This window comes from Ischnura elegans, chromosome 9 (genome assembly GCF_921293095.1).
Source record: "Ischnura elegans chromosome 9, ioIscEleg1.1, whole genome shotgun sequence".
NCBI lineage: Eukaryota > Metazoa > Arthropoda > Insecta > Odonata > Coenagrionidae > Ischnura > Ischnura elegans.
Genome location: NC_060254.1, coordinates 88788716 through 88808697, shown reverse-complemented (window position 1 = coordinate 88808697; position 19982 = coordinate 88788716). Strand labels below are relative to the sequence as shown.

General features: G+C 36.9%; 1 protein-coding gene across 1 annotated transcript; it reads left to right on the top strand.

Annotated features, from left to right (window-relative positions):
* Positions 1 to 23: 23 nt before the first annotated feature.
* Positions 24 to 17555, top strand: LOC124164832 (calcipressin-2). The gene is made up of 5 exons (XM_046542031.1): positions 24 to 161; positions 517 to 869; positions 969 to 1142; positions 6689 to 6857; positions 15999 to 17555. The coding sequence occupies exons 2-5, from the start codon at positions 549 to 551 to the stop codon at positions 16154 to 16156; spliced, it is 822 nt and encodes a 273-aa protein (XP_046397987.1). The 5' UTR covers positions 24 to 161; positions 517 to 548; the 3' UTR covers positions 16157 to 17555.
* Positions 17556 to 19982: the final 2427 nt, after the last annotated feature.

Below are 19982 nucleotides of genomic sequence, written 5' to 3'. Positions count from 1 at the left end.
GGTACCCACGATTCCCACCCCCGCCTCTAATGCGCACAGCGCCAATTGCTTGCGTTCTGCTTTGCAACTTTGTAACAACAACGAGTTACCCCATTTGTGTTTGTTTTGTGATTGTGATTAGTTTTACCTGATTATACCTTCAAAACTCAAATGGTATCGAGGTAAGAGTTGTTTCTTGGCAGCTATTATTCTATCTTTACTGGATAATCCTCTTACGCATTTGTATTGAAAAATTGATTAGTTGCTCATTGGATATAGGAATTTTGGCACTCCCAAACAAAACCGATGTTGTCAGTATAGGCGCTGATGTTCAAGACATTCTAAGATTATTAAATATTGCAAGTCGAAGGTCAATTTTTTGGTGCATTGCAATTATGTTTGATTGAAATTTCCTATTGCATATTTATGACAAGCCGAACGAATTAATGGTCTCATACTCATTTACTCATCAGTGGGAACGGGAAATACCTCGAGATTAGAATTAATGGCCAAATTTCAAACTTTCCTTGTACTTAGGTCATTCATTGCATCTGAGCGTCGTTGATGGAATGGCAACCAATGAGGATCACGATGTCAATGATACTGGAAGTGGTGATTGTGACGGACCAGATACCAATGGCATGATAATCAATGCTATCGATGGCCTGCCAAACGTTCATCCAAATTACAGAGATTTGCCTGGGGCTGGGCATGTCGTGCGAATGGCAGACGATTGGGCCGAGAACGATAACTTGTCTCAGATGCAGGATGGAGAGTCAGACAGTGGAGGTAGGAAACGTCTGGAAGATTTAGTGTCTGACGAAGACCTCCCTACATCTTTAATAGTGGCAAACCTTCACCCATCGGTTTTTAAAGATGAAGAGCGCAGGGTAAGTTTTGTTGTTGCTGTGCCTCTCATACTAGTCTTATCATTGCACAAGATATCCAAGTAGTTGTTGTATACATTTATTATGAATGGTCACTTGCAGAAAGAGCTTGAAGCTATATTCACGCAATACGGTGAACCCGTCACGTTCCAATTCTTCCGAAGTTTTCGTCGTATGAGAGTTAACTATGATTGTCCTGCTGCGGCTGCTTCTGCAAGATTGAATCTTCACAGAGTCCAGGTTGGGGAAAGCCAAATCAACTGTTACTTTGCCCAGGTAGGCAAACTTGAGTTGTCTTTATATCCATGTCTTGTATTCTCCATTTTCTGATAGCATACATGTGTACCTTCTGAATGTATAATCTCCAAAAAAACATTCCTTTTGATTGTTGTGGGTAATCTATCTCCTAATATCATCTGCGTGATCTGATAAGGGCTTAGTCTCATTGATACACTGGTTCTTGAGAGATCGCTCAAGTGATGTTGAGCCTAGATGAGATAACCATGGTGCTTTTTTTTTCTAGGGCCCCTATCATTCAATACAGTATTTTCATATCTAGTCATGTCTTCAGGGGGGGATATGGAATAGAGGGGTGTTCTCCAACGTATTTTTTTTTAAGCTGTACAATAACTAAAACTCAAACTTTGTTTGGGACTTGGGAAAACGTTTGGGACTTAGACTCTTTTACAAGGATACTAAAAAGTTTTAGTTCTATTAAACTACTAAAAAATTAAATTGTTTTGTCAAAGTTTCAAGGGGGTGATGACCCCTCTGACCCTCTCCCCTATACTCCTCCCTCCTGAATCTACCACTGCATGTCATCACCAACTCAAATCAGGAAGAAGTCATTAATGGATACTGTTGCAACAATTAAATAAAATGCATAATAATAATATTTTATTGGTCACAGAAAAGATATGAATATACATATATAGGACCTGTCAGGAAAACATAAAAAGCAAATCAAAAGTACAAAGAAACTCACAATATATTATAATACATATATATTAATAATAATAAATAATAAATTTTTTTTTTTTATTTGTCCAAGGATCTTATGAATACAACATAGATATAAGACATGTCAAAGTAATCAACATAACACTTAAAAATGTAAAAATGGTCAGAGTTCATTTGTCATTTAAAAATTCATTTACACTGTAGTAGCACTTATTAATTAAAAATTTCTTTAAAGAAGATTTAAATTCCCTATTAGAATTAATCAAATTAATACTTTTGGGAAGGAAGTTAAATATTTTTGATCCCATTGCAATGGGACTTTTTGCTGCTATACGTTTTTTATGGAGGGTAACATGGATGTGGCGATGAGACCTAGTTAGGTGCTCATGTACATCATTATTAATTGGTAAATCATTAATATTCTCTTTAATCAGTAAACATAGTTGGTATATATATATACAAGGCACTGTTAACAAATTCAGTTCTTTGAATAAGGGTTTACAAGAATAAGTATAAGGCTTACTCATTATACATCTTATAATCTTTTTTTGCATCTTGAAAATTGTATCTAATAGCGTTACAGTTGATCCCCAGAATACAATACCATAAGTCACTCTACTTATAAAGTTGCAATGGTAAACTGACATCATCGCCTTGTGAGGTAAGGATGCTTTTAGGAACCTCACACTATACAGTACTCGGGACAATTTCGAACACAAGTCTTTTACATGGAAGGACCAGTTCCCAGTATTTTCAATTTGTAGCCCTAAGAATTTACAAGTTTTAGTTAGACTCAGTGTATGGTTGTTCAGTGTCAATGTTCCAAAATCTTTGGAATGATTCGGGTTAAACAGCATAGACTGAGTTTTTGCACTGTTTAATTTTAATTTGTTGGAAAGACACCAATTCCAGACTAAATCTAATATATGCTGACCATAGTGATGCACTTCATTGATGTCATTAGCTGAAATTAGGAAGTTTGTGTCATCTGCAAAGAGGACTGGTTTGACATGGATGCTATTAACAATCAAGGGCAAGTCGTTAATGAATATCAGGAAGAAATAGCGAGGCATCCTCAAAGAATTCATCAATTGAATAGTAGCAATGATCTAAAAGATATTTTTTTAATTTTGCTTTAAAAAGGCCAGGTCTGATTTCGTCTTTGATTGATTTAGGTAATTTATTATAAATTTTAATACTTATATTGATAGGCCCTCTACTGAAGAGAGAAAGATTTTGTTGCCTCACTGTGAGCTCATTTCTACTTCTTGTATGATAATCATGAATATCGTTATTCATGGTAAGGTACAACTTTTGTTTAAATTCTCTAATTAACATCACAGCATAGTAAATATATATACAAGGAAGGGGAAGGATCTGTAACCTTTTGAAAAGATTACGGCAGCTAGCTTGTTTTTTAGCTTTGTATAATATTCTTACCGACCATTTTTGTAGTTTAAAAAGACAGACTGCCTTAGGGGAGTGACCCCAGGCTAAAATACCATATTTTAATCTACTATAAATATGTGCATAGTAAATTGACATGGCTGTTTCTATATTTGTGAGCTGAATCACCCGTCTAATTAAGTAGCAGCCTGAAGCCACCTAGGATGAAATACAATTAATATGTGTATCCCAGTTTAGATTTTCATTTATGGAGATGCCTATAAATTTGGTATTAGTAACCCGCTAGAGTACAATCCGAAAATTTAGTGTAAGGGCTGTAATCAATTTTTTTCTGAGTAGGATGGAAAAATATAAAGGAAGACTTGGATTTATTTATAGCCACTTTGTTAGTTGAACATCATGTTTCCATTTTGATGACAGCATTTTGAGTGGGAAAAACAATATTGCCATCACGTTTCAGTAAATGATTCGTATCGTCAGCATACATAAAAACTGAATTAAAAAAGAAGAACTTTGTGCTTTCACATACATAAAAACATTTCCTTTTAATTGTGAGGGTAGATCATTGATATATAACAAAAAAAGCAGGGGCCCAAGAATGGAGCCTTGAGGAACACCCCTCAATATCTCCTGGTGAGGTATGTTAAACCATGTTATCGGTTATAATGGTTACTGCCTGGGTTCTTTTTTTCAAGAAAAGACCTGATTAGATTGTTTGCAATTCCTCTCATACCATATATATGGATTTTCCTCAAGAGAGTCTCATGATCAATAGAATCAAAAGCCTTAGACAAATCATAAAAAATACCAACAGTATTAAGGTGATGATCAAGACCTTCAAGAACAGAGTCAATAAATTTATAAATGGCAAATTCTGCCGAAAAACCACCTATGAAACCAAACTGAGATTTGGATAAGATGTTGTTTTTTATCAGGAATGACATTATTCTTTTTGAAATGACACTTTCTGATATTTTAGAAAAAACTGAAAGTTTTGATATGGGTCGATAGTTTTCAATTGATTGAATATCACCCTTTTTGTGTAGAGGAGTTACAACTGCCATTTTTAGTTTGTCATGGAAAATACCCGAGGAGAGAGAAGCAGCAAACAAGACCCAAATGATATGATACAATGCTATTCTTTGCTTGATATTTTATTCTTTTTTGTTTGTACTTATTGATACCCTAATAATTCCTTTGTTTTTAAAAAGCTATTTGTACCACTAGCAAAAGAAGTTAAAGGAATATTTTATAATAATTTGCCATGGGAAGCAACTGGAGTATGAACAGCATAGTGGTCTGGGCAGTGGCCCAGGAAGCGTGTAAGGTACATATAACTTTATATGTGTGTGTTTTTTTTCAACCTCCTATGGCTCAGCAAAAACACCATGTAAGTGACAGGCGGGTACTGCACAGATAGGGCAACTACGTGTCCTCTGCACTACATGCTCGTAGTCATTTCTGACCGTAAGTTGTTGGTTGCAATCTCATTGGCTCAATCTAAGGCTAGTTGCAATCTCATTAACTACACTGCCTCAATTGAATCTCCCACCGAGGGAGCACGCTGAGTGCAATTTCAATGGGACATTTTTGATCACCTACGGTGCAATGCCAACCTAGTGCTGTGTGACTTCCGTCTTTACGCTGAAATGAAGATGTGGCTAGATGGCAAGCATTTTCAAATGGGCGATGACCTTCAGGAAAAAGGCATAATTCATTGGCGGCAACATTCCATGAAGAAGGTATATCAAAGCTTTGCTATCACCTAGCTGTCGATGTCGAAAGGGCACCACAAGTGTGCTCAACATTTAGCAATGAAATAATTTTTAACTGATCACTTCGCCTTCTGACCGTGATCTATCGTAGGTTGAAAAAATGGTCCTCGTATATGTGTGGTTCAATTCATGGTTCAGGGTATTTTTTCCCCTAGCAGTTAATGGCAACTCAAGTACATATTAATGGTTATAAAGTTAGGACAAAATTTTATGGTGCATGGTTGACGAGGCTGAATTCAAATAAATGAAAATGACAAAATTCATAGTTAATGTTCTTTTAACTATAGGAGGTGACATAGTATTCCACAGTTTCATATGAGTAGTTTCTGATGTGCAATTATTGGCTTAGTGTGTATCAAGCTGATGTAGCCAAATACCACAGCCAAAAATGTGAAGGTATTGAGTACTCCATCTTACTGTTTTTATTTTTTTTTCTTTAACAGACATTTGAAATAAAAAATAAACAAAGTAAAGATAACAATTTTTATCATACAAATTTTGAAGTGAAATTCTTTAGCTATTTTTATCAATAATCGCCATTTAAATTAAGGCATTTATCTTGACAAGGTGAAAGTTTTTCAATGCCTTCTCTGTAGTAATCTGGTGCCTGGGAGTTCAACCACTGGTTTAGGCACACTGGCATACAGTTCAGCATCAGTGTCAAATCGTTATTGAAGGAGCCACATCTTCATCGATGGGAACAAATGGAAGTCCCTCAGTGCCATATCTGGGCGGAACGTTGTGTCACTGAAAACTTTCCACCGAAGAGCTCCTTGCTTAGAATTGCCATGTTTGGACGAGCATTGTCATGGGGAAGCAAAACTTTCTTGCTGAGTTTTCCCGAGATACTTGTTTTGTGTCACGCGTGTCAATTTTCTGAGTGATTAATCCTCGACCGTACACATGGCAAATCTGACGATAAATTTCATTTGGTTTGTGATTTTTCCTCAACAATAACTCGCACTTGAAAATTGGTGTGATTTTCAATTTCAGTGCTCATTTTAATCCTCCACTGTAAACAAAGTACGTCAGGTATGATGCGCAAGATACCTCGGCTAGTTGCGTATGGAGTGTAAGAACACTCTGATGCCAAAATAGCGGCGCTAGTCTAGCCCAGTGCCGCACCATAACAAAACATCTGTTACTTTCTGGACAGCACTCTTATGTTATCCATTTGTAATACTTTGTATGGGCATATTGGTCTTTGTTAGCACTTCGCATTTCTTTAACCACTTGAGCTTGATGAGTCTAGCTCGTCACGAAGTGCCAATTTGCCAAATTGCTCAATGGCAAGTCTAGCTTGTCATCAGATTCTCATAAATTTAGCACTATTTTAGGGGGCAATATAAATATATTGAAAGTATAACATTGTTTAAACATCCATTATGTACATAAAGAATTCATATTTCATGAAATATAAAGCATTGGAAGTAATAAAATGGTTTTATACGAGTAGCGATAGATGTTTTACCGATGTATTTAACTAGATACTTTACAATATGAAATGACAATCACTTTTTATTTCATTCTTCTACATTGATTACAATTTACAAAATATCATTTCATTATCTACCATTCCATTTAAAAAGAACCACAGAAAAAATAAATAGAGAATAAGAGCACAATAATCAGAAAATAAATTGAACTGAAAGGGGTTAAGATTCTCATTCTACTTTGCAGCCTGTCTCACCGATTGATGGAGAAGACCAGCATCTTCATCCTCCTGCACCAGTGCGCCAGTTCCTGATCTCCCCCCCTGCATCTCCTCCAGTTGGCTGGGTACCCCGTGATGAAGCAGAGCCATTAGTCAACTACGACCTTCTGGCTGCCATTGCAAACCTAACCCCAGGCATGTGTTATTTACATAGCTTGCCCTAAATGCCTATCAATATGTGCAAATAAATGAGTAATGGGGCCATTCACTCATACATGAAATCTCAATTCATCAAAAGAATTTGGACAAACACATGAGTTGCTCTAAGGCTTATTACTGCCAATTTCATAGTTGTGGGTTTGATTTAAGCTTTCTAAATTATTAAGTAAACAATGGGGTAGTTTCCTTCATCAAAGAAAACGAAAGGCATTGATTGCGATTCGTTACCCACCATTAGTGTATTCATAATATACAAATTATTTGGCTTTAGAAATCCCAGTTTAGACGAGTGGCAATGGTCAATTTAAACCCCATTTGAAAAAGGCCAGATTGGCGCCCATGCGATGCCACTCCACGTGACATCACAGGGACCTAGTTTCTATACAAGTAGATAGGAGTTTTACATCGTCTGAGATTACCAATGCATGTATGAGGCACAGAGCTCAGGGAAACATCTCTTAATAATCAACAATTAAAACTGCCTATGGTCCGAAAGTTTCCTGCATTTGATAAGGTATTAATAATCCTTTTTTAAGCCAAGCGCTACCTGCTAGCAGGGTACTCTGCTACCTGCTAGCGGCCTGCATCTCAGCGGCGCACATATTCTCGCCCCAAAGGTCACCTCACTCGCCGGCAGCGGGAATAAGAATGACATCACATGGGATTTTCCCATCATTCATACTTAGCCGTCACATTTTCATGCGCTTGAAAATTTTCTTTTTTCATTTAATCGCGAAAAATAGATATCGTCATTTAAAAATCTAAAAGCATGAAATGCGTACTCCAGGAGTAATAATCTTTCGATGTAGGCAATAAAAAAATAATAGGAAACTACCCTATTAAGGACATCCCAGACAGCAGACTCCGGCTACGTTCATGAGTTCACACTACTTCAACTTTTGCCGCAATCTTTACCAAAAAAATAAAATCTGTAGCAAAGCACCAGGACATTTGCATTTTAATTCAAGGCTACAACGTGCTTTATTTCCATTACAATCCCCTATGTAAAATGGAATTATTTTAATTACTTGCTGACAAGGATGTTTCAAGTTTACTTGGACATCTGCTTTAACATTGCAGACAACAGTCAGTGGCAGGAAAAACTCTTGATTAGTTTTAGAAGATTCTTTAATGGTTGACCCAACGGAAGGTAAATTAAGGGAAGTGTTATGTACGATTTTTAATGGTATATTTCAAATGTGTGTTGGATATACAATCTCAATTACTTTTATTTTCCATACTTATGCGGTTTTTCATTATTTGTGTACGGGTTTTGATTATGTTTTGTTTTAGTGAGGAATGAAGTGATTCGTTTTTGTTTTTTGGTGCACAACCGGAAACGATTTAAAATTGTGTGGTTCATTTTATCCCTTACAACCGATATTTTGTGAGTTTTGGAGTGAATATCCAACACAATTATTGGCGTAGCCTCACATGGGGTTGAGTATGCACCTTGAGAGCTGGAAATTTAATAACACTCGGGCATGTTTACGTCATGACTTGTCAAGGTCAAACTAGAGAGGAAGGGAATAGTAGAAGTGAATGCAGCGAGGAAAGTGGAAGTGGAGATAGCATGAGTCACAGCCAGGCACTTGACTGAGTGGATAATTTGCCATGAGTCCTGGTTTTCTATAACCTTTGCTATGCAATAACATGATTGCGCAATCGATGTCTTCACGGTAGTTCCCTATTCCTGATTTCCAAGCATCGGGGTGTGCGATTGCGCTCAGTGATCACAGATATGCATCCCAATGATGTCGCATCCTGAGCAACTTGTAGCAGACGGGACTATGCTGCATGGTGCCTGTCAGTAAAGTTTCCGACGCTACACTGCAGTTTAGAAGCATTCATGCAAACCAGTTCCTGACTCGGTAATCTCACAGTCACAGGTGCATGGTTTTCGGAAACCAGTATTACATAGAGCAATAAGAATATGACTGCAATCACGTTATCGCTGCTAAAAATATCACAGTCAGGAAAAGAAAGCTTTAAATGACTCTGGAAAGTAATCTAAAAAACAGACGATCTGCGTATTCAATAATAGAATGTTTGATTTAAGTAAATAATGAAAATAACAATAAATTTAAATGAAAGTTGCGAGTATTCCTGTTTTCCGATTATTCGTGCCACCTCTCTCCATCATTAGCCTGGTTAATCAGGAGTTTGCTGTATGATCTCATTCATGTAATTCACTTAAGTTTACGATTTAACTTTAAAAAGAAATAAATAAAAGTTCCATAGCATAAACTTAGATATACAGTGAGTCCTCGTTTAACGTCACTTACCGTTCCTGAGAAATGTGACGATAAACGAAATGACGTTAATCGAAGTATAATACAGTAAAACCTCTATGTAGTGAACCTCTTTACATCGTAAACCTCCATACTTCGTACCAACCCTCTGGTCCCGTCAGGTTTACATGTAAATTTATAGGCAAACCTCTATGTAGTGAACCTCTTTATCTCGTAAAACCTCCATATATCGTACCAACAAGACACCCCGAGACGGCCTAACTACCTCCGCAAATCGTACCGAGACAAATAGAGATCATGAATGCAGCCGCGATTACCTACATGGAATGACATTTTCAGCGATAAATGTTTCACGCTTATTTTTTTCTTATACACCTTTAATAATTTTCACGTTAACCTTTAGTTAGGGCCCTAATTCCTATGCCGGCATCCAACTATCCTAATCATATTAAGTGACGGTAAATGAAGACAGAACATGTCGTTTTCTCTCGAATCATGGTCAAAATCGTGCGATAGCACTCGCTTTTCTCTAATTAAGGCTTTATTTTCTAGTAAGTGCCTACATACTATGTTCAATTAATAAAAGAGGCGACCAGCGCAGCCTATAATCACTTGCTGATGGAAATATTTCAACTAACTTCACTCCCATCCATGGAGATAGAATTACTCGACCGCATTGCTACTTCCGCTTCTAAAATGAAAATATTTCATGAATTTTCCGTGACTAGAAATAAATCAAATACAGTTTTGCAATTATTTCATTCCCATATTTCCCGGTGTAGCACTTTCGTACTACCGCCTTGGTAATATTTTCGATGCTTTCGTGAACGCATGGCCTTGCATGAACGATCGTAGTTTAAAATTTATTGCGCTTAGCGACAGTCATATGTTTTGCGTGCGTATTTATGCCGCGAAATCTGACGCTTCCATCGGGAGTCGGGGACGTCAATTTCTAGCAATACTGAACGAACATCAATCCATGCGCGAAAGTGCTAGGTGAAGGAGACAGCTAATTAGCTGATACGCGGTAGGGCAATGAAATTTTTTACCGTCACCGCTGCATTCTGAAGTAGTTCGCCCAGCATTCTCACCGGAAATCACGTCCTTTCGCAGACCTAGCGTTTCTGTGTGCCCTCGACAGAGTTTTCTTCGGAACGCTACGTGCATTGTATTTAGGAGAGAGGGAATTCAACAAAATTTTCAAAATGAAGCTCAATTTTTTGTCTATTTTTTGCAGAAGTCACGTGTTTTTTATTTTTTTATAATCTTTAACAAGTCACATGTTATAAGAATGATAAATCAATTTTCTAAAAGATATTTTAAGGAGTATTTTCAATTATTTGCCATAAAATATGAAAATTACTTAATTAATCATAGGCTGATGATGGATTTGAGACATAAAAGAAGGCGACTGCTTGACATTACCACATAAATGGCAATTTTCCTGGCCATGAATGAGGACAGGCAGAAGGCAGTGACCTTTGGAATACCATCATTCACCTTACATCTATTTTAAACAACCGAGGAAAAACAGAGGAAACTGTATATCAAGGCTGCACAAATAAAAAACTCAGGCAGTTAAATACGAGGATGAAGAAATTATGTTTAGAAGTATAAAACTATTGTACTTTCCTCCGAGCACTATTAGTAAATTACAACCCTTAGACCAGAGAATTATTTCTTAAGTCAAAAGGCATTAACGAAAACAGCTAGTGATTTATATATAGTGAAAATGACATTAAAAAGTGCTCGTGGAATTGAAAACATTATTTCGAAAGAGTTTGAAAAAAATTTTAAGCAAACCCATTAACTAATTTATTTTCTAAAAAGGCCTCTTGAACAATTTACTTTTACCTTTGTGTAATCATTAAATTGTAAATATGTGTTCACTTATGCATGCCAATATGTTTTAATATATTGATATAATAGCTTAAAAGACAGTAGCACCTTTCATTTCCCAAGGATGTGAAAAAATGGTGCCTACCACTAAAACCTCTCTCTAGTGAACCTCCATACATCAAATTGCCCAAATTTTGGTCCCCTCCATTACGATGTAAAGAGGTTTTACTGTATCCCATAAGAAACAATGTAAAAAGTGAATATCGGCTCCTAGACCTCACAATTCCCACGCGAAAAAAATGTTAGCGTATCATATCTGGGGTATTTTTTACGGTGGGAATGCCAAACTATCGCATAAATTCGAGTTCCTGTCTTCATCGACGACAATAGCAGCAGTGACGTAAATCCTTCTCCATTTTTGTATCTTCCAGCATTTGCTTTTCGGCTTCGCTATGGTGGTCGCCCGGGCGAGCGTCGCCTGGGCATCATCATCGCTGAAAAATCGTCGCAGTTACAGGAACCAAAATTATTGTGAACTCGGCAAAAAAAGTGACGACAAAATATCCGAGTTCTACACGGAAAAATGCCTTGGAATCACTTTTTAGGTTCCTGAAAACCATTATGTCAAGTAAAACCTTGCGCACCTACGTAAGAATTCATTTTTCAGAAATTTTTGCTAAAACCGTAATCGCAATTAAGAATAAACACACCGTTTTACACTTTGCTTAGGCTGACTGTATTACCGCCCACAAACAACCTGCAACGCCCGCCATTTCCCTTTTTTTTTCGCGCAAAATTTAAAAGACTTGATGTTATCGCGAAGCGAAGGTGCGATAAAAGAATGACGGTCTCAAAATTTTCGTGACATTATCGCGAAATGACGTTAAACGGGGTGACGTAGAACGAGGACTCACTGTATGTGCATGTGCAGCATTGTTTCAAATTCATTCTTAAATGAAATTATTGAGGAAATAATGGATAACAATTGTATTGTTCCCAACACTGTATTCAAGGTGGTTTAGGAAGAGGCGAGGGATTCCACTGTATTATCAATTGTACTATCATTTGCAAAAGTCTTGCAACAAATCGAGCGGCGCCACTTTCGCTCCATTGTCGATTTCTGGCCACCATTAAGTTTGAATGATCACTATCTAGGTATGAATCTTCATGGTAGCTCGGGAACGACTCACGAATGGGTCATCGTGACACGGGAGTGAGACGTAGGAAATCGTTACGATGTTCAGTTGAGTAAACGAGCGTAGATGTTGTTAAGTCGTCGCGGCGTTTGAGATTATTTTTGTACCCGTAGTTGACTGGAGTAGATGATTGAAAATATTTACCCGTTAAAAGAGCGGGTACCTATGACGCCTGGCTTCCAATGGTAAACCCCTTAAGGCCGGCTGGGGGCACGATTTCGCCATTAGGAACACGGAAATCAACTCGCTCGTAACCCTTTTTTTAGAGATTCAACGTCGTTCAGGAGACTTTATATTAAGTTGTTGAAATATTTGCTCGATATAGAAGAATTAATAGATGAAAAAAAAATTAACTGGCAATTTTCCGGAAAAAAACACGACTCTGTCGTCTCCACCATATTTAATTGATTGGCATTAAATATTTCTTTACGTAGGTTGAAGCTGATAAAGATAGCTCCATAAGTTTTCTTCTTCATTAATTATCAATTTGTTAATTGGATAAATATGTTACAAACGTATATGGAACCTTAGATTATTACGATAGTTCTCATTCCAAAGGTTAATAATGTTGAGCAGTTACGGACCTGTAAAGGAAACCATATAGCACTAGGAATTACATTCACCAGTGATTCTGATTGGAGTTCTTTCAAGAGAAAACGCAATTGATTCGTCCTACCGCGCTAACTACGCATGATTCCCGTCGCACGGTCATTTAAATTAGAAATTGTTGCAAAAAATGCTCAAATTCAACAGCTGGTACTCTCTTAACATAAATTTCAAAAAAAAAAAAGCTTTAAAATAAAATACGGCTGTGCGGAGGACAAAAATTTTCGGGTTGGGGATGGACTCGAACGCGGACCCCTCCTGTCACCAGCCCGAATGTTTACCCACTGAGCTATTTCTGGCTCAAGGTCATGCAGCGGTAATTTTAATTATTTGTTGTTATTGTAACACTGAGCTCCTTCATGTGCTTCTCCTACGGCTTCTCTCTTGAACGAATTTGATCAAAATAATCACTTTCTCGGTATATTAGTCTTTTATTCGTTTATATGATTACAACTTGAGCATGGAGGCTTTCGCATACTCTATGTTTCGGCTGGTTAGTATATACTATAGGAATATAATGATGTTGTCGCCTACGACTTCGGTATGGTATCATCTTTTTAAGTTATTATTTGTTATTATGTTTCAAACTCGGTATTTGTATTTCTAATGAAGCAAGCGTATACATTCATTACGAACAGAAATTCTGTTAGGATTTGCTTACGTCCTTCTTACTCGACTTGAAAGGTTTTATGAAATGAGCTGCAGTTCCACTGATACCTTAAACATAAAACGTATTGCCAACAAACACATTTCCTAATACAATGTAGCCTACTTAATGCAAGTAGATAATTCAATTAATAATGCTAAGTAAGTATCCTACATTATCCCGAATTCATCAGTGTATAAGTAAATGATTGCATCTAAATAAGATAACTTAATCATCAACGACATAGCAGCTTAGAGTTATTATTCGCATTCACACTAATTCAGCAGTAGAACATATTATCAAACAATACCTGTTGAAATCCGACAATCATTAAAAATGGGACTTTTAGCTGGAATTAAGTTTTCCTCATCATACTTTGAATAAGTGGTAAGGAATACATCTTTACCGATTGACGGACGTCGGAGAACTCTGTTATTACTTACGCAACGATTAATGCCGATCAGCTTAACTAACTCATATTTTACGTGTTTGCTCAGATATTTATATGATGAAACACTGGGAATTTCAAAGCTGCCTCGTATCATATGTCGTAGATATTGTATTAAAACATCAACCCGAGTCGATAGATGTAAACAAAAGTCTGCCATGTTCACAGTGAACGACTCGTGATTTCCTTCTCTCTGAAAAGAGCTGAGATCACTCAAAAAGAGCCAAGCTACCAACTTTTTTAAATCTCTCCGAGGAATTACCTTCGATCTTTCCTACTGCATTAAATGCTACAATGTGTTTGGGGGAATATCATGAACATTAATTTCACTTAAATGGAAGCGGTCAAATCCCGAGACTGAAAAGGATGACAAAATACCTCACCCACCCAATGACCCGTTCTCCATGCATTGAACCATGAAGACTAGTATTGGATTGCTGCATACACCCGAAAACCATACAATTTCCGGGCACAATCTTTGTGGAGCGAAAGTGGCGCCGCTCGATTTGTTGCAAGACTTTTGCAAATGATAGTACATGTATGTAGTAACATGTAGAGAGTTTTTTCCCAACTCGGCTCTTGTGCAAATCCTCAGGTAAAGCGGTCCCTAGGCAGTCAAAGTTATTGTTCAATATTTTGGTTTGTGCAATATAACTGATAATATGTGGGCAATATTGAAAGTTTGTGCAATATACTGTGTGATTTTCAAAATCTTTGAAATATATTGTGTAAAAGGGATGATATTGTGCCGTCTGTCAGCAATATTGTGCAATATCCTGCCAGTTGGTCTCCTGTGGCATTTTGAAGTAGAGGTCTCAACCACACGTAATTATAATGCGTGACAAGAAAGCCATAAAAGGCTTTATTGTTGACTTATTGCAGTGTATCAAGGTTTTCCAGCTGTGTGGGATGTGAAGTTCAAAAGGTTGTAGTTATCGTGCAAAAAAGAGGAAGCAATAGGGTGTGCTGATAGAAAAGTACCGCTTAAAATCCCCGGATGCTGAGAAACAAGAAGTAGTGAGAAAAATAAATTATTACAATTATCAAGTATCACGCTACACAATTCCCTTTCACACAACATGTAGGTTTCGTGAAATTCTGGCAGGGACTGTTTTTACAATGTGGTTTTATGTCTGCTCTCGATTGCTCAGTGTATTGCACAACCATCAATGTTGCCTCCATGCGGTACAATCTTTTGCACAAACCAAAATATTTTACAATAATATTGATCCTCTAGGAGCCGCCATCAAAATATTGCACAACCCACATTGCACAATAATATTGATCGTCCATGGGCCGCTTAAGAGGGAAAGCTAAATGGTTCATATAGTTTTGTAAGCATGTGAAGCTTTACTGCCAAGTGCTCAAGAACTTTTAACCTGTTGCAATGCATTGTGCTTTTACCTGTGCTAATTCATCTATTCAGGGTTCCCACTCAACCTTGAAAAGCTTAAAACCGTGAATAAGCCGTGAATTTCGTGTACCGTGAAAAAACATGGAAAAAGCTGTGAATTTCGTCATAAAACCTTAAAAATGTCTCAATCTCGATTTTACGATCGTAGAACTACGATTGACATATTAAAAGAAAAATTGATACTTCGATCATATTTCAAGGTCAGTCACGCGCAGACATGGCCATGGATTTATCTGCACACGTATATTCGAAGCAAAATTTATTGGTCCGTGTGCCATGATGACACATTGACTTTAAGCCTGTACCAAAGCCGGAAGACTAGTAACCAAAGTGTTCATTAAAACTTGCAAAAATTCAGATTCTTCTTAACTTCCCTGCTGCCCTGGTCCCTCTATTTTCCCACTCTCAACCTTTCGCCGGAGCTGATATGTGACATAAGGAGAGATAGCACTTTGATTGCATTCACGGTGTCCGTTGCGTTTGTTAAATTTTTAGATAATGTGCGGCTGATGATTGTTACGTAATTAATATTTCTGCCTAAAATGGTTTATCATCACACCGTGAATTTGAAGACATTCAGACTGTGAAAACCTTGAAAAACCCGTGAATTTTATAATTTCAATTGAGTGGGAAACCTGCTATTGTTCTTATTCGGTCAGGAAATGTGCGTCCAGATATTATGTTAATAGTTATTCTTATGCTATTTTTCGTTTCAGGTGAAACACGTGAGCTTCATCCTCAAACAGGTGGTCAGCCTGGCATAGTGGTTCATGTGTGTGAGGAAGGTGCTGTCCCCAAAGTTGTAGCAAGCGATGGTGCAGCAGTTAAGCCTAGATTGGTGCAGACCCGCTGCCCTGAGCATCGTCGAAATTGAATCTCAAGGCCTCTTTCTTGCCTATTGAGTCTCATTGAAAATTTATTTTTTTTCTGCTTGAAGTGGTTGTGAATGTCTTATTTTCTCACCATATCTTCAGAAATGAACTCATTAGTAGTAGAATAGTGTGGTCTATTATTTTCATGTATCAAAGATGAGAAGCCTGAGTGCAGCCATTGACAAATTCTTGATAGTCACAGTGCTTCAGTTACCATTGTTTGGCTTTAAATCTGACGTATGGTTTGTGAAATATGTACATATATACAGAGCAGTAATTATATAAATGTTCTACATATGTAAAGTGTTCTTTAAGTAAGGCATAAAGAAAGATTATCACATTTTTATGATTAAAGTTTGGTGTGGCCTGTTGTGGTTGAGCCCTAGGTATTTTCAATATATGAACTTAAAAAACGGCTGTCATAGACTGTAATTTGCATCTGATGGTTTAAAAAGAAGAAATGTTGATTGTTTTTCTTTGTTATTGTATTATTTATTGTAAATAATTGCTAATATAATGTTATATTATGATTTTATGTGATAATATTCCCCTGTTGTATAATTATGAGGAGAAAATATATGCCTGATTCCTTTTTGGTAATTTTTGGCCTTCGTGGCATGTAAAATTGTTCATTTTTAACTGCCATCAAGTTAAATGCGATGAAATTTCAGCAGTATGTACAACATTTTTGGGATATGTTTTTCCTTTCCTCTTCTCCACTGGTTTTGGAGCAAGTTTTATATAATACATGTCAAATTCAGGGTGCTCACCATAATTTATGCTGTGAATGCATTCTTCTGTCAAAAGAATAGGTCCACAGCATTCATGAATCAGCAAACTTCGGAAGCTGGTTTTGGAGAGACTTTTTAGTCCACCAACTTAAGGTCAGGAAGGGAAAGGTGTTCACCAAAAATATGATTTCTGGAAATTCATGTTTTCAATCAGTATGACTTTCGACCATGAAATTTATTACAGTAGTGTGCTAATACTGGTGGCCTATGTTACTTAAGTACGAAAATTCTATTGCAACATGGACGAAATAACAGTGTACATCATTTTGTAGATACGGGACCTGTTATGTAGAAGGCTCTACAGTTCTGACTCCACTGAATAAGTGGGAGTCCTATGATGTGTGTGATTTTTGTCTCATCCCTTCTGCTGTATTTTTTGTAAGCAAAAGATGCTGATGTCTAGCAGTGTGCTAACATTTTGTTCCTAAAACTTTTCACTCAATGATATTTTTAAAATAAATGTTTTAATTGTCAAGGAATGTTGTGCTGTAATCTATGTTTTCTCATCTCCCTCCCTCCACCTTCAAATTGTTCATCCCCTCACCAGCATTGTACCACATGGTGCTGGCTGTTGTTTTTGTTGTGTATTTAAATAAAACCAATCAGTACATTTTGTTTTTTCATTGCACACATGGAAAAAATTCTCAAACTCAATCAATGCGACTATTATTTTTATTATTAAAAAAATAATAGTAGTGCATCAGCAATCTGTGGCATTTAAGGCATACCACTTTCCATTACAGGCTCTATCAAACAAGACTCCCATCAGTGGGGTATAGATCATCATTGGGAAAAAAAGCCTTGAATACATCCTCTAACAAATGGAAAATCCCTATCTTGAAGGCAATCAAAGATTGCATAAGTGACCCCCTAGCTCACATAATTAATACTACCTTTGCTGAAGGTCATTTCCCTACTAACTACCTGAAATTAGCCTATATCTTAGCCATATCAACGAAAATGGTCCTCACACTGACCCTTACAATTACCGACCAATATCAGTGCTTCATTGTCTTTCCAAAATTTTTCTCAATCGTCTCTCAAACTTTCTTAAGTTATTATAGCTCTTTGACCAAGCCCAGGATGGCTTCCTAGCTGGGAAATCTACCACCACTACCACATTTAAGCTACTTAACCATATTTGTTAGTAGAAATGCTACACTAGGGATCTTCTATGATCTTAGGAAGGTCTGTGATAGTATCAATCATAAGATATTATTCTACGAGCTCTCAAGGCTAGGGATTAAGGGCAATGCCCTGCTTTGGATAAAATCTTTCCTCTCCAACTGGCAGCAGCAAATAAAATATTGCTGCCAATCATATATGTACCTACTGGCTCTAAAATAACTCTATCTAAACCACTTCAAGTAAGCCAGGGTGTTACCCAAGGCTCGATACTTAGACCCTTGCTCTTTATAATTTTTACAAATGACCTTCCACGTTCAATTGCAGTTGGTAAGCAACTTCTCTATGATACCTCTTGTCTTTTACAGTCAAAAAATTCAGCAGAACTTGGGGATATTTCCCAAACCTCCATCTCAGATATGAGAAATTGGTGCCGAACAAATGGACTCACCATAAAATTTCATAAATCACTTCACCTGCAGTTCCACCACAAAAGATACCCACTCACGTCCAGTTTCTTATGTCATTTAAAGGATAACACCCTCATCAGATCACATACTGTCAAGTTTCTTGGTCTAGTAATCAATGAAATCCTGGACTAGTCTGACCACATACAGAATACCATGAAAAAATTACCCTTGAAATCTTTTTAATTAGAAAACTAGCCCCAATTGTCGCTCTTGACACCCTGAAACTCCTATTTCACTCAAAAATCCAATCTCATATGACATTTTATTCAGGGGGAAATACATACAATCTTTCCCAAAAGATATTTTCCCTTCAAAAGCAGACGATTAAGGCATTGCTTCGCCTCCCTCTTCATACCCCTGGCAGATCTTTATTCAAGAACCATACCATCCTCACACTTCCCTCCTTCTTCACACTCATTCCTCACACTTCCTTTATATACCTACATAGGTACTTAATTGTGCCTTATTTGTCAAACAAAACCCCCAAATATTCACCATGATGTGCACCCTTAGCACACGCGAAATAGTATTGACGTCTACCTATCCCAAGCCTCTACTTCCCTTTCTCTGCATAGTCCTCATGCAGCCTCTATGACAAATTACCATCTGATATTAAATCACTTACTTCTCTACCAGTGCTCAAAAACTGTGTAAAGAATTTAATTCTTGAAAATGCATATGAATGCGTTTCTGAATTCATGGTATCTAAGTATGGCTACTATCATACTTGAACTTATTGTATTTGTTTTTACTGAGTCCTATTTTGTTAATATTTTTTGCTACTTGACCAATGCTGTTTAATATTATTTATCTTTTTTGGTTTATTTTCCCTTAGACGATTTCTATGTTACTTGCTAACCAACAGAAATAAAATCATTACATATTATTATTATAAAATTGATCATTGAAGAAGTAAGTAATAAGTGACAGCAAATGGAATTTGTCGTAAAGAAAACTATTTACTATATCTTCCACAGTTCTTTTAATAGTCAATCATATCTTCAGCGTAGGGAAAAAGTCTATATGTATGCATCGAATAAAATCAAGTATGTACTACAAATAATGAGGAAACTGAAATCTAAAAAAACTTTGCGAAAATATCCTCGTCAGTCCTCACACATCCCGCTCAAAATGGATTAGAATTAAGAAGGCTAATTATATTTTAATGAGTTTTTTATTACATAGCAATTTGCATTCTACATGGTTGTAATTAATATTGTACTTATATGATTTAATCATTATATGTCCTGTCAAAAGTGCTTATCTTCAGCTTCATAGCAATGAAAAGGGATGAAGAAAAGTTTGCTGAGATAGTGTTGACGCATGACTGGTAGATGTACATGAAAATTTACGGTACCTATTGTAACCCGTCTCGTCGCGTTTTGGGGGTGGGGGAGGGTTTGCTCAAGGCGAGCGGGTCGTGGTTCAGGAGTAAGGGGAGA

What these genes read in the sequence shown, in the direction of transcription:
- LOC124164832 (XM_046542031.1), top strand. Translation starts at nt 549, where the DNA reads ATGGCAACCAATGAGGATCACGATGTCAATGATACTGGAAGTGGTGAT. An exon ending in TTAAAGATGAAGAGCGCAGG is followed by an intron (nt 870 to 968) that starts GTAAGTTTTGTT and finishes GGTCACTTGCAG; the next exon opens with AAAGAGCTTGAAGCTATATT. An exon ending in CATTGCAAACCTAACCCCAG is followed by an intron (nt 6,858 to 15,998) that starts GCATGTGTTATT and finishes TTTTCGTTTCAG; the next exon opens with GTGAAACACGTGAGCTTCAT.